Genomic DNA, 14,442 nt, shown 5'->3' on the forward strand with positions numbered 1-14,442 from the left:
GTTTCCAGTTTCTCACATGTGTAAGTTTTTGCATTACTCCAATGATTTAATTTGTTTAGTCCTCATTTTTGCTGCTGTGATCTTACATTATGAAAAGTGTTTAAGAAGAAAAAATCAGGGAAAAAAAAAAAAGCCCAAAGCCCAAAACCCCAAATTCAAAGATAAGAGCAGCAGCTCCACTGTACATGGGCTGAACCTGGCCAGGAGCCCAGGCAGCAGGGCTGGAAGGTCCTCAGCACAGCTGTAGGCACTGGTATAAAACCCAGGCTTCTCTAGCAGGGAAAAATGCCTGAGGTGTTAGTCATGGGAATTTTGAAAACGTGTCTTATCTGTAATTACATGCCGGCAAAGTTTGTTTCCGTGGTGTATGGTAGTTAATTTCTGGAAGGCTGGGGAAGACTGGAAAAACCTTGAGGATCATCCAGTCCAACCATTAGGAAGTACTGCTCATATTCACCCACTAAACTGTGCCCCCAAGGTATACACATCCACACATCTTCTAAATACCTCCAGGGAGGGTGACTCGGTCACTTCCCTGGTCCATGTTTGGAAGGGAAACTTTCTCTTCACCTCTATCTTTTCACTGAGCAAAATGAAAGCTGTGAGTGCAAGCTGCAGTTGTGTGATGTAGGGATGAAGATGCTTCTGATCATCTGGCCAGAGGAAGGGCTGGAGAGCTGGAGATGCCTTTGTTTCACATGATGAGTTGGAAGCTCATGGTGTGTTGTGTGGTCTGACTGACCTTTTTAGTTGTGGTTGTGCATGTGCATATGCTTAACTTGTAGAAGCTCTGCTGACTTCATCTCAAAATATAACGGATGGGTAGTCAAACCACAGAAGCTCAATTTTGAGGTCAGTGCCTTGGGCATCACAATTAATTTTGTATTTTGAAGCTTTAAAACCAAACTTAAACATAATGATTTGTACTACTTTGGCTGCTGCCAAATTCTGTAATTACTGTTGTTCAACAAGCACAATTATCTTTTGTTTTGGATTTTTAAAAACCTCAAAATCTAATGCAACTGTGTCTCAGATGTTCTCAGGCGTTTATGAGTATAGAGAAGGATGTTGTAGACAATTTGAGACCACCTTGTGTCTTTAAAACACTGGCTTTGAGAATCTATTGCCCAATGTTTTGAAAGCTTTTTGCTCATAAGAAAAATGAGAATACCTCCATATTTAAGCATTAAGGCCATGTATTTAAAAATAGGTTGTAAATGCAAATTAGCCAGACAATGGCATGTTAATAATGTTTTGTGAGGTTAGTATTGCATTAGTAAGGGTATTTTGGAAGTCAAATATTATTTATAGGCAATGTGGTCTCAAGAGATTGCTTGTGAATATGTTCGAGGGCTTCTGGGATTTATGGATTCATTTAATAGTGGTTTTGTTTGGTTGCTTCAGGTTTTTTCTTCCCACACTTCTGCTGCTGAGTTCCTAGATTTGGCAACTCCTATCTTACTCCATCTCCATTCCCCTCTAAATTTTCTTACTGAAAATGTAAAGGGTTATCGAATGTGTTAGCTTAGCTGACCATTATGGAGATGTGTGAACCTTGCTTTGTCTTGGGATGTGTCTATTAACATCTGGACTTCAGAATGCTCTTTGCTGGTCGGTGGGTGTCTCTCCCGGTGCCACGTCCCATGCCGACAAAAAAGAAGAAAGATGCACGTTTTATTACAGTTTCTTTTGATATATGAGCTCAGACTTTGCAGTGTGTGTTCTTAGCCCTTACACAATGGTGGGATTTTAAAGAGGAACATGGAAATGGGAGAGCAGAATGCCTTACTGAACGGCTTCATCCTGCTCTCAGCCGGTGATGCATGGTGAAAACATCACACTGAAGTCCATTCAGCTATACCCCATGGGAAGCATTGAGATTAACCTCTTCTTGGACTTCGTGCTGCCTTTGTGGTGCAGACCCTGCTGAGATTTAAGTTGGAACCCATTAGAGAGTCTCCATCGGTTTTGTAATCGCCAGCTATTAAAGATACCTCTCAACACAATGGTTGGTGTAAGCATGTGGAGACAGCAACCAGCATCCTTAAGGATGCATTCTCCCAGCAGCAGCGACTGCTGGAGATGAATGAAGATGGTGGTGGATTTGGAGCTGCCAGGATTGTCTTTTTTTTTTTTTTTTTTTTTTTTTTTTTTTTTTTTTTTTTTTTTTTTTTTTTTTTTATATATATATATATATATTCTCAGCGTTGGTCTCCCTTCTGGTTTTCTGTTTCGTAAGCTGGCCTGAAGTTTTCCAAAGAGACAGAGCTGAGAGCGTGTGGCGGTGATGTTTCTAAAGGGTCTGAAGTTTTCGGGGGGCTGAGGAGGGGGAGGGCTGAGGGGGGGGAAGAGTGAGATTTTTGTGTGTGCGCGTTGTTTTTCATCTCCTCCACACAATGGAGCTTTCAGAGAACCTCTCTTAAAAGGCATAGCGACAGCCTTTGTGTGAAGGGTGTGTCTGCTGGCAGGGTTTGCTGATGCAGACAGGCTGGGTGGTGATTAACAAAGGTCATTAGACTTTGGAATCTGGCAGGGGAGTGGGGTGGTGTGTCTTCTGCGCCAAGCAGGAGAGCTCCCCAGGGACAGGCCCGGCTGGAGGCTTCCCGCCTGCTGTCCCCCCTCACTCCCCCGCGCCTCCTCCTCCCTCCTCCTCCTCCTCCTCCTCCTGCTCCTGGAGGCTCAGCTGCGTGTCGCCTCTGCCTGTAGGACAGCTTGGACCAGTGTCCTGACGCTGTGAATGCAGGGTTTGTGGTGCGAACCGCCACAATTTGTGATCCATGGGACAGGGGAACCCAACCCTGAGGAGATGGTTTGGGGAAACCCAAGCCTTCTGCTGGAGGAGAGAAGGTGCAGCTTTGAGGAGGTGCAGGGGGAGAGCAGTGACATGATTTGGAGAGCAAGCCATGCAGGAGAAAGGGAGATGTCATTCTGGAGGATGGTGATTTTAAAGAATCACCTAAGGAGGAGGAGTGAAAAAAGGGAGGGGAGGAAAAAAAGAAAAATAAGGGAAAAAAAAAAAAAAAAGAAAGAAAAAAAAAAAAGGCTGGTGTGCTTTAGCTGAAGCTGAGATAAGTGAGGCCATGTTGTGCACAGGCGAGAAGCTCTGAGGCTCTGAGTGCAGGAGTTGTCTGAGCTAAAATGGCTGCTCCCAAAGCTCAGAGGACTAGGGCAGCTTAGTGAGTCTTAAAGCTTCAGTGACGCAGGGGCTCATATCTCTTGAAAGTGTGATAAACACATTCAGTAGAGCTGTGGCTTGTTTGGCTGAGATGAAAGGACTAAGCTTGGGGGATGGGTAGTGAAAACTGGATGATCTGCTTTTCTGTGAAGTGCTCTAAATGCAGGAGTCGTCTGCTCCATGGAAAAATTTGTTTTCAGGTCTAATGGACTGTGCTAAAGGAGACGTGGGGTGGGGCTTCACTCACTGCTGTAATTTGATCCAGAGCAGATAGCAACCTCTTCCACACAATTTGGTCTGGTGCTTGCACATAAAAGCTTGAGTATCTCGATTATTGTAACTTTGTTAGCTGAAAAGAAGCTGGTGCAGCGTTCATTTTCTTTATTGGTGGTGAGAGGGAAGTGGGGGGGAGACAAAGGACACGGTGCAGCCTCCAAAGTAATGTAGGTAAATATGTGGAGAGCCTCTCTGCTCAGACTGTCCGGAATTTGACTTGCTAGAAGTTTATTTTAGTAGGCTATCAGAAGAAGCATTCTTTCTTCTGAAATCCTGGTGCACTACCCTCTCTTGTTTTCTGTGCCTTAATGTTTTGGAGCTTTCTCTTCACTTTGTAGGTTGCTTCCTTCATACTCCACATACAACAAACACATGGAATTTAAATTGCTGTGGGCTGCTGTTGTGTCATCTGAAATGCTCTGTTTGCCCTCGTTTTCCAGCACATGCATGGAAGCTTAAAGAGGCAATTTCTGTATTTGCATAGGAAGGTATCTCTGATGCCTGAGCACTACACAGGGTAGGAGGGTGGCTTGTGCTTTGTGTCTCCTGTCCTTCATGGCAGTGCAGCCTTCTGTCACAGGATTAATTGCCACAACTGAACCACCGTTCTTCACTGTATCTTATGTTGCTTTGTACTTGAAGGTATCCAGGGCTTTTGTATAAATCAAGCAAGTTATAATGTCTCTTGAGTCTTTGTAACTCATGTTTCCATTGTAGTTTTTCAGTATGGTTATTCCTGTTGCTTGTCCTTTTCTTCCTCTGGCTGTCTGCATCCCCCAGACTGCTAAGGCACAAGGGTCTTGTCCCTAGAATAGACTGAAATGAAACTGGAAACATTTTAACAAAGACTGGAGGTGGCCTTAAGAGCTTGGTGGTAGTAGGGCAGAGCAAAGTATTTTGCCTTGGGTTTGTGTAAGTGCATCCACCCTTGCTGTTAGGTCTAGGTTTTCAATATCAGGACAGGTAAGATGTTGTGAAGAAAGACAGATTTCTCCCTGCTTTTGATGCATGGTAGTGAATGAGGCAGGAATTGGCAACTTCCAGGAAGTTTAGAGTGTGTCTCCTGAAGGTAGAAGCTGCTGTCTTCTGATTGTAAATTCCAGTGCATGACTGGGAGTAATGTGCCATTTCTCTGCACATGGGCTGTGAATAACTGCCCTATGTAAAGGAACAGCCAAGAGGTCAAAGTGCACTGGATGAGTAGTCACTTGTCAGAGAGTTGACTGTTCACAGAGTTGAGTCAGCAGCTTGTGAGCTACCTAGATAGGACTTCTTGTGGATCTGAGTAGAAGCTTCTTAATAGGGTAAGGAAAGGTTGAGTTTCATGCTGCTGTGTTCGTGGAATCTCTGCAAATGGCTGAGTCAAAAGCTTGGTGTTACCTTGGTGTTTCCAGGATTTGTTCCAAAAGCACTGTTGTAAATTCATGTCTTTCTTCTTCTCTCCTTCCCCTGTTTTTCTTGTAGATTTTTCTAATGTAAAAGATCATCCTAAACCATGGAGGTCCTGCAGTGTGATGGCTGCGATTTTCGAGCTCCATCTTACGAAGACCTAAAAGCTCACATTCAGGATGTCCACACTGCTTTTCTGCAGCCAACTGATGTCTCTGAGGAGAGCCCTACCCAGCAAAGGTCTGGGTCCATCAATGCCAGCAATCAGACCGAGGTTGAATTTTCTTCTGTAAAGGATGAATTCGCAATTGCAGATGACATAGCAGGTAATTCTCAACTCCAAGATTGATCTCAACTCTTAAAATCTCAGTTCTTACCCCATATCTTGCATGTGTCTTATTTCAGTGTGTTTTAGTTTCTGCTCTTATTGTGGTTTAAAAATTTGCATTATCTTTATGGCTATGTCAACAAAGCAGATATCTCAGCCGTACTGGTTCTGACCATGGCTTTTTTTCTCTGCAAATGCAAGCATGGAGGATGGTTTTATTTCCCAGCTTCTTTTCATGGGATTCTTCATACTGATTTTTCATTTTCAGCTTTTCATGGTTGTTCTTCACTACCATGAACCACCTCCAAATTACAACTTTTGTTAGTTTTCAAACCTAAACTAGTTTTATTTTTTCCCCCAAGAAGGTAGTTTTGGAAACTGTCCACCCAAAGCTGTACACCACAGTCATTTACATGTAGAAATTATGCATAATGGTCACTTTTCTGACCATTGGCAGGTCTGCAGATATTACCATAAGTAAGTGAGGAAATTCTGGAAAGGTTGTTGCAGTTCAGGATGTGGTTACATTCTTAAGCATACAGGGTGGGTGGAGGAAAAGCCTTTTTATTTTATTTATTTACATATACACCTTAATTCTCATTTTAGGGCAAAATGCAACAAGTCAGATGGGGACTGGAAGTTACTATAGCCAGAGCCAATCTTTCTATGGCCAACATATGGCTCCAAATCCTAAACCAACCAGCAAGTTTTTCCAGTGCAAGTTCTGTGTGCGTTACTTCCGTTCCAAAAACCTCCTCATAGAGCACACACGGAAGGTTCATGGAGCACAGGCTGGGGGGAGCTCAGTGGGGCCACCAGCTTCTAGTTCCCTAAATTACAACATCATGATGCATGAAGGGTTTGGTAAAGTTTTCAGTTGCCAGTTCTGCACCTACAAGTCACCCAGGCGTGCGAGGATTATTAAGCATCAGAAAATGTATCACAAAAACAACCTGAAAGAGAGTTCAGCTCCTTCTGCTGCTGCTGCTGCTGCTGTGTCTGAATCAACGTCTGCTTCTGTGCCAGTGCAGGAACCCTGCAAGGAGCTGCCAGCAGAGGTGGTGGAGCGGAGCATTTTGGAGTCGATGGTCAAGCCCCTGACCAAGTCTAGGGGCAACTTTTGCTGTGAGTGGTGCAGCTACCAGACACCTCGGAGGGAGCGCTGGTGTGACCACATGATGAAGAAGCACCGCAGCATGGTGAAAATCCTGTCAAGCCTGAGACAGCAGCAGGATGGAACCAGTGCACCTGAGGTGCAGAGTAAGAGTGCCCAGAGTGCCTCACCAAACTCGAACTACATGTCCATGAACACAACAGGACGTGAGATGTCGAGTGCTAATGTCTCAAACTTCAGGGGATCTATGGGCAATTCACTTATGAGGCCCAACTCTTCTACATCTTCAAAGTTTTCTTCTGTGTCTTACCCTCAAATGAAGCCTAAGTCACCTCACAACTCGGGCATGGTTAATTTGTCTGACAGATCCCGCTATGGAATTGCTGATATGACGAATTCTTCTGCTGACCTGGAAACAAGCAGTATGCTAAATGACTCCAGCTCAGATGAAGAGCTAAATGAAATGGACAGCGAGAATGGCTTAAACTCCATGGATCACCAGACCTCAGGAATGTCTGCAGAGCAGCTGATGGGATCTGATGGCAACAAACTATTGGAAACAAAGGGAATTCCCTTCAGAAGGTACATGAACAGGTTCCAGTGTCCTTTCTGCCCTTTCCTGACAATGCACCGCCGAAGTATTTCCCGTCACATTGAGAACATCCACCTGTCTGGGAAGACGGCTGTGTACAAGTGTGACGAGTGCCCCTTCACCTGCAAGAGCTCTCTGAAGCTCGGTGCCCATAAGCAGTGTCACACAGGAACGACATCCGACTGGGACACCATGAACTCCCAGGCTGAGAGCATTGCCTCATCCCTGAATGACAGCACGGTGTCTTACGAGAGTGGGAACATCAATGGCAGGAAGTCAGCTGGGATGATGGAACCTGTGCAGCCGCAGCCGCAGCAGCAGCAACAGCAGCAGCAGCAGCAGCAATCACCCCAGCCCCATTCACAGCATCCATACAAGTGCACGTTGTGCAACTATTCCACCACCACTTTGAAAGGCCTCAGAGTTCATCAGCAGCACAAGCATTCGTTCTGTGACAACTTGCCAAAATACGATGGGCCGCCATCAAACGCACCGCAGGAGAGCGAGGCAGATACTCACCCCTCTGCCAGCACGGTGAAGAAGAGCCAGACCTCCATCCTTGGGCTCTCATCTAAAAATAACTTTGTTGCAAAAGCCCCTAGGAAGGTCTCAAATGATTTTCCTTTAGATCTCTCTCCCGTGAAAAAGAGAACTAGAATTGATGAAATAGCAAGCAACCTGCAGAGCAAGATCAGCCAAAACAAACAGCAGGAGGATGCTGTGATTAATGTAGAGGATGATGAGGAAGAGGAGGAGGACAATGAGGTGGAGATAGAGGTGGAGTTAGACAGAGAAGAAGAGCAAACAGAACCAATGATAGAGGTTTCTAGTTCTTACGCACCCCAGCAAATGTGGGGCAGAGAGGCTAATGATTCCCAGAAGGAGACGAGCTTCAGGAGCATGCAGCATGACTACAATTCCACCAATGGGGCGGAGATTGAGCTCACTTTGTCAGAGGATGAGGAGGACTACTACTCTGCTGTCAGCATGAAGGACCATCAGAGCCCTAATGCCTCTGTTCTGGGCAGCCAGTCCAACATGTACGGTACTGACCAGAACAATGAGAATTCAGAGTTCAGTGACTCTGGCAGACTTTACTATTGTAAACACTGTGATTTCAGCAACAAATCTGCCAGGAGTGTTAGCACCCACTACCAGCGAATGCATCCCTACATTAAATTCAGCTTTAGGTACATCCTGGATCCCAATGATCACAGTGCAGTGTACCGGTGTCTCGAGTGCTACATTGACTACACAAATTTTGAAGACCTGCAACAGCATTATGGAGAGCATCATCCTGAAGCTATGAATGTACTGAACTTTGATCATTCTGATCTGATCTACCGCTGCCGCTTCTGCTCTTACACAAGCCCAAATGTTAGAAGCCTGATGCCACATTACCAAAGAATGCATCCCACAGTGAAAATTAACAATGCAATGATATTTTCAAGCTACGTTGTTGAGCAGCAAGAAGGGCTGAACACTGAGTCTCAGACACTGAGAGAGATCTTGAATTCTGCTCCAAAAACTATGGCAACCTCCACCCCTGTGGCTCGCGGGACTGGTTTGCCAGCTGGTTTTAACAAAAGTGCCACCAAGAGTTTCAGTCCTGAATGTGAAAATCAGAAGGAACCTTCAGTCAACACTGTGGTTGTTTATGACTGTGATGTGTGTTCATTTGCAAGCCCTAACATGCATTCAGTTTTGGTGCACTACCAGAAAAAGCACCCCGAAGAAAAGGCCTCATATTTCAGAATCCAGAAGACCATGCGTGTAGTCTCTGTTGACAGGGGCTCTGCCCTGGCTCAAATGTCCTTTGAGCTGGGGGCTCCCATCTCCCCAAAACTGTCCAACTTGGCTTCTCAGCCTCCACCTCCCCCACCACCACCCCCAGACCTCTCTACTGAGCTCTACTACTGCAAACACTGCTCCTACAGCAACCGCTCCGTCGTGGGGGTGCTTGTCCACTATCAAAAGAGGCACCCAGAGATCAAGGTCACAGCCAAGTACATCAGGCAGGCCCCGCCGACCGCAGCCATGATGAGGGCAGGGGAGCTGCCACCTGGCATCCAGAGGCCACCAGTGTCCATGCAGCAGCTGGGCCGTGGCGGGTCCGAGACCTCCGTGAACCCTCCCGAGAACGAAATGTTCTTCTGCCAGCACTGTGATTACGGGAACCGGACCGTGAAGGGCGTGCTCATCCACTATCAGAAGAAGCATCGCGACTTCAAAGCCAACGCGGACGTGATCAGGCAGCACACGGCCACCATCAGGAGCCTCTGTGACCGCGGCCAGAAGAAATCAGCTGGCAGCCTGCCCGCCCACACCTCCGGCACCGAGCGGGACAAATCCAAGCTGAGGGCCCTCAAGTGCAGGCAGTGCAGCTACACGTCCCCATACTTCTATGCATTGAGGAAGCATATTAAGAAAGACCACCCGAATCTGAAGGCCACGGTGACATCCATACTGAGGTGGGCATTTCTGGATGGCTTGATAGAAGCTGGTTATCACTGTGAATGGTGCATTTATTCTCATACAGAGCCAAGTGGCTTGCTTGTGCATTACCAAAGGAGGCATCCCGAGCATTATGTTGATTATACCTACATGGCCACCAAACTCTGGGCGGGTCCCGATCCTTCCCCTCCTGCCCTAGTGATGCCGACAGAGATGAAGACCTATAAGTGCAGAGACTGCATTTTTGAAGCATCTTCTATTTGGGATATTACTAATCACTACCAAGCATTTCACCCTTGGGCCATGAATGGAGATGAATCTGTGTTGTTAGATATCATTAAAGAGAAAGATACTGCTGAGAAAACCATGTCACAGCCTGAGGAAGGTGGCGTCAGGATGGATTCTGAAGACCAGATAGCAGCACCACAGATGGATCAGGATGCAGAATGTGCAGAGGATCCCAGCCTTTCCCATGAAAAAACTGTGCAGCTGGCTTCTGCAAATCCTGCCATCTCCTCCACTCCATACCAGTGTACAGTGTGCCAGTCTGAGTATAACAACCTGCATGGCCTCCTGACTCATTATGGCAAAAAGCATCCTGGCATGAAAGTGAAGGCAGCTGACTTTGCTCAGGATATAGACATTAACCCAGGGGCTGTATATAAATGCAGACACTGCCCATACATCAACACGCGTATTCATGGCGTCCTCACACACTACCAGAAGCGGCACCCATCAGTAAAAGTCACTGCTGAAGACTTTGTGCATGACGTGGAGCAGTCGACTGACATTGCTCAGAATGATGTGGAAGAGACAAGCAGGATTTTCAAGCAAGGTTATGGTGCTTACAGGTGCAAACTCTGCCCCTACACTCATGGAACCCTTGAGAAGCTGAAAATCCACTATGAGAAGTACCACAATCAACCCGAATTTGATGTTTTTGCCCAGTCGCCACCAAAGGTGTCTGCCTCAGTGGAGCCAGACATGGTGACTGAAATCAAGGCCTCCCCAGAAATTGCTGCTGAGGATGTTGGAGAGGTCTCCATGCCAGCGCCTCATTTCTCCAGTTCTCACTTAGTGTCTCACACAGTTTTCCGGTGTCAGCTCTGCAAATATTTCTGCTCCACCCGGAAGGGGATAGCGAGACACTACCGCATCAAACATAACAACGTCCGGGCGCAGCCAGAGGGCAAGAACAACCTCTTCAAGTGTGCTCTGTGCTCCTACACCAACCCCATCCGCAAAGGGCTTGCGGCACACTACCAGAAAAGACATGACATTGATGCTTACTACACTCACTGCCTGGCAGCCTCCAGGACAGTAAGCGACAAACCCAATAAAGTGATCATTCCATCTCCTCCCAAGGATGACACTCCTCAGCTCAGCGAGGAGCTGAGGAGGGCTGTAGAGAAGAAGAAGTGCTCTCTCTGTTCCTTCCAGTCCTTCAGCAAGAAGGGCATCGTGTCCCACTACATGAAGCGTCACCCTGGTGTTTTCCCTAAGAAGCAGCATGCCAGCAAGCTAGGGGGATATTTCACTGCTGTCTATGCTGATGAGCATGAAAAACCAGCACCAGCCGAGGAGAGGAATGACTTTGAAAAGCCTGAGGTAGAGGCTGAGGCTCAGGAAATTGAGTGGCTTCCCTTCAGGTGCATTAAATGTTTCAAGCTGTCCTTCAGCACGGCAGAGCTGCTGTGCATGCATTACACTGACCACCACAGCAAGGATTTGAAGAGGGACTTTTCCATACTTGGAAGTGGCACCCGCTCTCAGAGCCCTGTCTACCAGTGCAAGCACTGCGATACAAAATTGCATAGCACGGCAGAGCTGACTGCACACTTGAATGGTCACAATGAGGAATTCCAGAAGCGTGCCAAACGTCAGGAGAGAAGGAAGCAGCTTTTGAGCAAGCAGAAATATGCAGATGGTGCTTTTGCAGATTTCAAACAAGAGAGGGTAAGGATTTGTGTGTCTGGTCTCTTTCTCTGCCCCCTGCTCCCCACCAGGGAGCCCACCAATGCCCACTTGCATGTTCTCTTCGACAGCCAAATGACCACAGGCTAATGAATGACTCAGAGTGCCAGTGAGCTCCTTAAGTCAATTACACATCCTGCTTTAATTTCCTCATCCATCCGCCACATCTCCCTAGGTTCTGTAGGAAACTTTGTTCCTTCCTACTGCTTCCTTCAGTATTTTCTTTATCTTCTTTCCTCCCTCCCACACTTCTGGAGGGCCATCTCTGTCTGACATCACTTGTTCTTTTGTGGCAGGGCTGCCATGTACTTTTGTCGCAGATTCTCTACAAAATATCCCATCCCCTTCTTCCTTGTCCCTCAGAATAACACATCTGTTTTCTTCTCAACCTTCTCTCTCTCAGTCCTTTCTCTCATTGAGCACTCTAAGATTAGCATGATATGAATCTGTATGGTGGCAGGAGCTTTTGGCAAGTGCCTCATAAGGAGAGGACCAAATTGTTTCTCCATTTTTTGCCCACCTTGCCCCTTTCTTCTGCTTCATTTTGCAAAAGGACACTTGCGCAGGAAAAGCTTTGCACAGAAGTTGGGGAAGTTATGGGGTCATGGAGGAGGAGGCACAGTTTCAGGCCAAACTGGAATGGTCTTCTAGAGAACCACTGTTAGCCATAAACTGAATGTTTCTTCTGCATAGATGTCTTGTCCAGTTTGTAGGAATTAATGATCTCAACAGAAATTGACCTTGCAGTTCTGCAAAACCAGACATCAAGTGTAACATCAGGTCTGAAGTCTGGTCTGTGCTCCTAAAAACGAGGTGACAAAACCTGCTTCAGTGATTTATGCTTGTGTGCTCAAACAGGCTTTTGGACACTTGGAAGATGTTTCAAAACTCAAGGAGAGGAAGGTGGTTGGCTACAAATGCAAATTTTGCGTGGAAGTCCATCCAACACTTCGAGCTATCTGTAATCACCTCCGCAAGCATGTCCAGTATGGGAATGTCTCTTCTGTGTCGGCCACTGTAAAGGTAAGAATTCCTTAAAGGTGACTGAAAGTGACTGAAACTACTTGCATTGTTTAAAATAAAGGCCTCGTTGATAACCTGTGGAGGGCTCTTGTGAAGTTGAATGGGTTTTGAACTGGGCATTCCGGTTCAGCATGATGTTTTAATGTAACACTAAGTTTCTGGAGTGCATTTGGTTCATTTCAAGATGTTTTAACTTGTTTTCACTCTCAATCCAGGGACACGAAGACTCTTTAATTCTCATTTCTTCTCAGCCACAAAGGAGTTGATGTCGTTGATGACCAAAAGACTTGGTTTATGAATGGGAAACTTTCTCTCAGCTACTTTATGGGCTACATTTCTGTTAATTAAGCTCAAAAGGAGTTGTTTGTTTTCTCTTTTTTCTATATGTATGTGATTTTTATTTTAGGAAGAGGAAGTGTGCATGTACAAATGTGTGAAGCTGCCTGTGGTACTCCTTTCCACATGGAATTTGCATGCTGGCTCCAAACAAAACATTCAGTGGCCAGCTAAGCCAGTGATCCCCTTCAGGTGATTAGGTGCAAACATGTTGTTCCTTTCTCCCTGTGGGAAGGGGTACTTCCAATGACATCTCCAAGGACAGGCGATGTTCCAAAGTCTGATTTCCAGAATGTTCATTGGCAGGAGAAGTGAAAGTGCGCCAAGGTTGTGGGAACTAGCTCTTGTCAAAGGCTCCTGCTGTCTGACTGACAGGCCTTTTTGGTGACATAATCTGCTTTTTATGGGGAAGCCGTGTCCTCCACAGCCTCTCATGCCACCTGAGAGAGCTTTCATTGCCCTACCACTGACCTTTCCTTACCTTCTTACCTGGTACTCCTGACAGATTCAGATGCTTTCCTCCTAAGAGTCCTTTCTCTCTTCTCACTTCTCAAGTGATGCTTGTATAGGGTCAGTGCTTTCTTTTGAGTAAATAAAATCTTGCATCAAGGATCAAAAGCTGAAAGCCACAGTCTAAAGAATGTGCTGGAAATGCCTCTTACAGGGTATTTAAGTAGCTGCACAAATGCATGCTCTGGTTTGAAATGGGAAAAGAAAGTTATGAAAGAGAGTTAAGAAAAAGGACTTTTTCTGTTTGCTCTGTATTTTTGGAGGGTTTTAGGGCCTTAGTGTACCAGCTTGTTTCTTAAGAGTTTGACACTGATGGACAAAGTCTACTGAAAAGTAGACAGCTATATTAGTCTGCAGGGTAGCTGCAGTCAGCTAGAGTAAAATAAACTAAAATTATCTTCTCTGTAACTTACTAATTATTCTGTGATCAAGTTTAGAAGATTCACACCAAGATCATTGAAAGATAAGTTTCTTGTCTTTTTGCGTGATCTGACACGAATTTGATCAAGGAATGAGATAATTTTTTTTTTTTTTACATATGCATGAATGTATATAATAGGTGTAATTATGGTTTTCCCTCCCAAGAATAGGTCATTTTTTTTTCAGAATGCCATTGACCTGGAGTTTGTCTAGGGATATGTTTACAGAAATAATGCAGTGGGAAGCCTGGACGTTCTGATGAACACAGGGGAAAGACTGAGGGGCAGAAGGGAGAGAGAATTGATGGCTTTGGGGGGATATGTGTTTTTTAGCAGGAAGCTGAAGATCCTTCAAACACAACTTTGATGGAGGGTTTTGAGGGAGCCAAAGACCCTGGCATTGTGGAATTTACAGAAGCTGAATATGGAGCATCTCTGGAAGATGAAGCCAGGCCTGGGGGCTACCACTGCAGCCAGTGTGACCGGGTTTTGATGTCTATGCAGGGTCTGCGATCTCACGAGAGGAGTCACTTGGCTCTGGCCATGTTTGCCCGGGAAGACAAGTACAGCTGCCAGTATTGCTCCTTTGTCTCTGCTTTCAGGCACAAGTAAGTTGTGGCTTTTATTTATTTTGTTTCCTAAAGAGTCACCAGCTAGCAGTAGTGTTTTTTGTGGGCTGACACTGAAGAAGAGCTCACCTAATTTGGCATTGAATTACGCTTTTCTCGTGGCATTTACATATATTCCACACTGCAAAATCTTTGGCCATTATAATTGGCTGTTTATAAAAGATTGCACCTTTATATCTTCTTGATATAATTTCATGCTAGCCCTCTTTTTGCATGTAGTAGA

General features: G+C 45.7%; 1 protein-coding gene across 4 annotated transcripts in view; it reads left to right on the top strand.

Moving 5' to 3' along the window:
* ZNF462 (zinc finger protein 462) overlaps window positions 1–14,442 on the top strand; it is an 89,556-nt gene that overhangs the window by 35,227 nt on the left and 39,887 nt on the right. For all 4 annotated transcript variants that reach the window (XM_083883344.1, XM_083883346.1, XM_083883347.1 and 1 more), the window contains exons 2-5: window positions 4,916–5,166; window positions 5,775–11,284; window positions 12,161–12,325; window positions 14,095–14,198. In XM_083883344.1, coding sequence (XP_083739470.1) covers window positions 4,947–5,166; window positions 5,775–11,284; window positions 12,161–12,325; window positions 14,095–14,198 — 5,999 coding nt within the window. In that variant the 5' untranslated portion in view covers window positions 4,916–4,946. The remainder of the gene's footprint in view (window positions 1–4,915; window positions 5,167–5,774; window positions 11,285–12,160; window positions 12,326–14,094; window positions 14,199–14,442) is intronic.

This window comes from Zosterops lateralis (assembly GCF_965231275.1).
Source record: "Zosterops lateralis genome assembly, chromosome: Z".
Classification (NCBI taxonomy): domain Eukaryota; kingdom Metazoa; phylum Chordata; class Aves; order Passeriformes; family Zosteropidae; genus Zosterops; species Zosterops lateralis.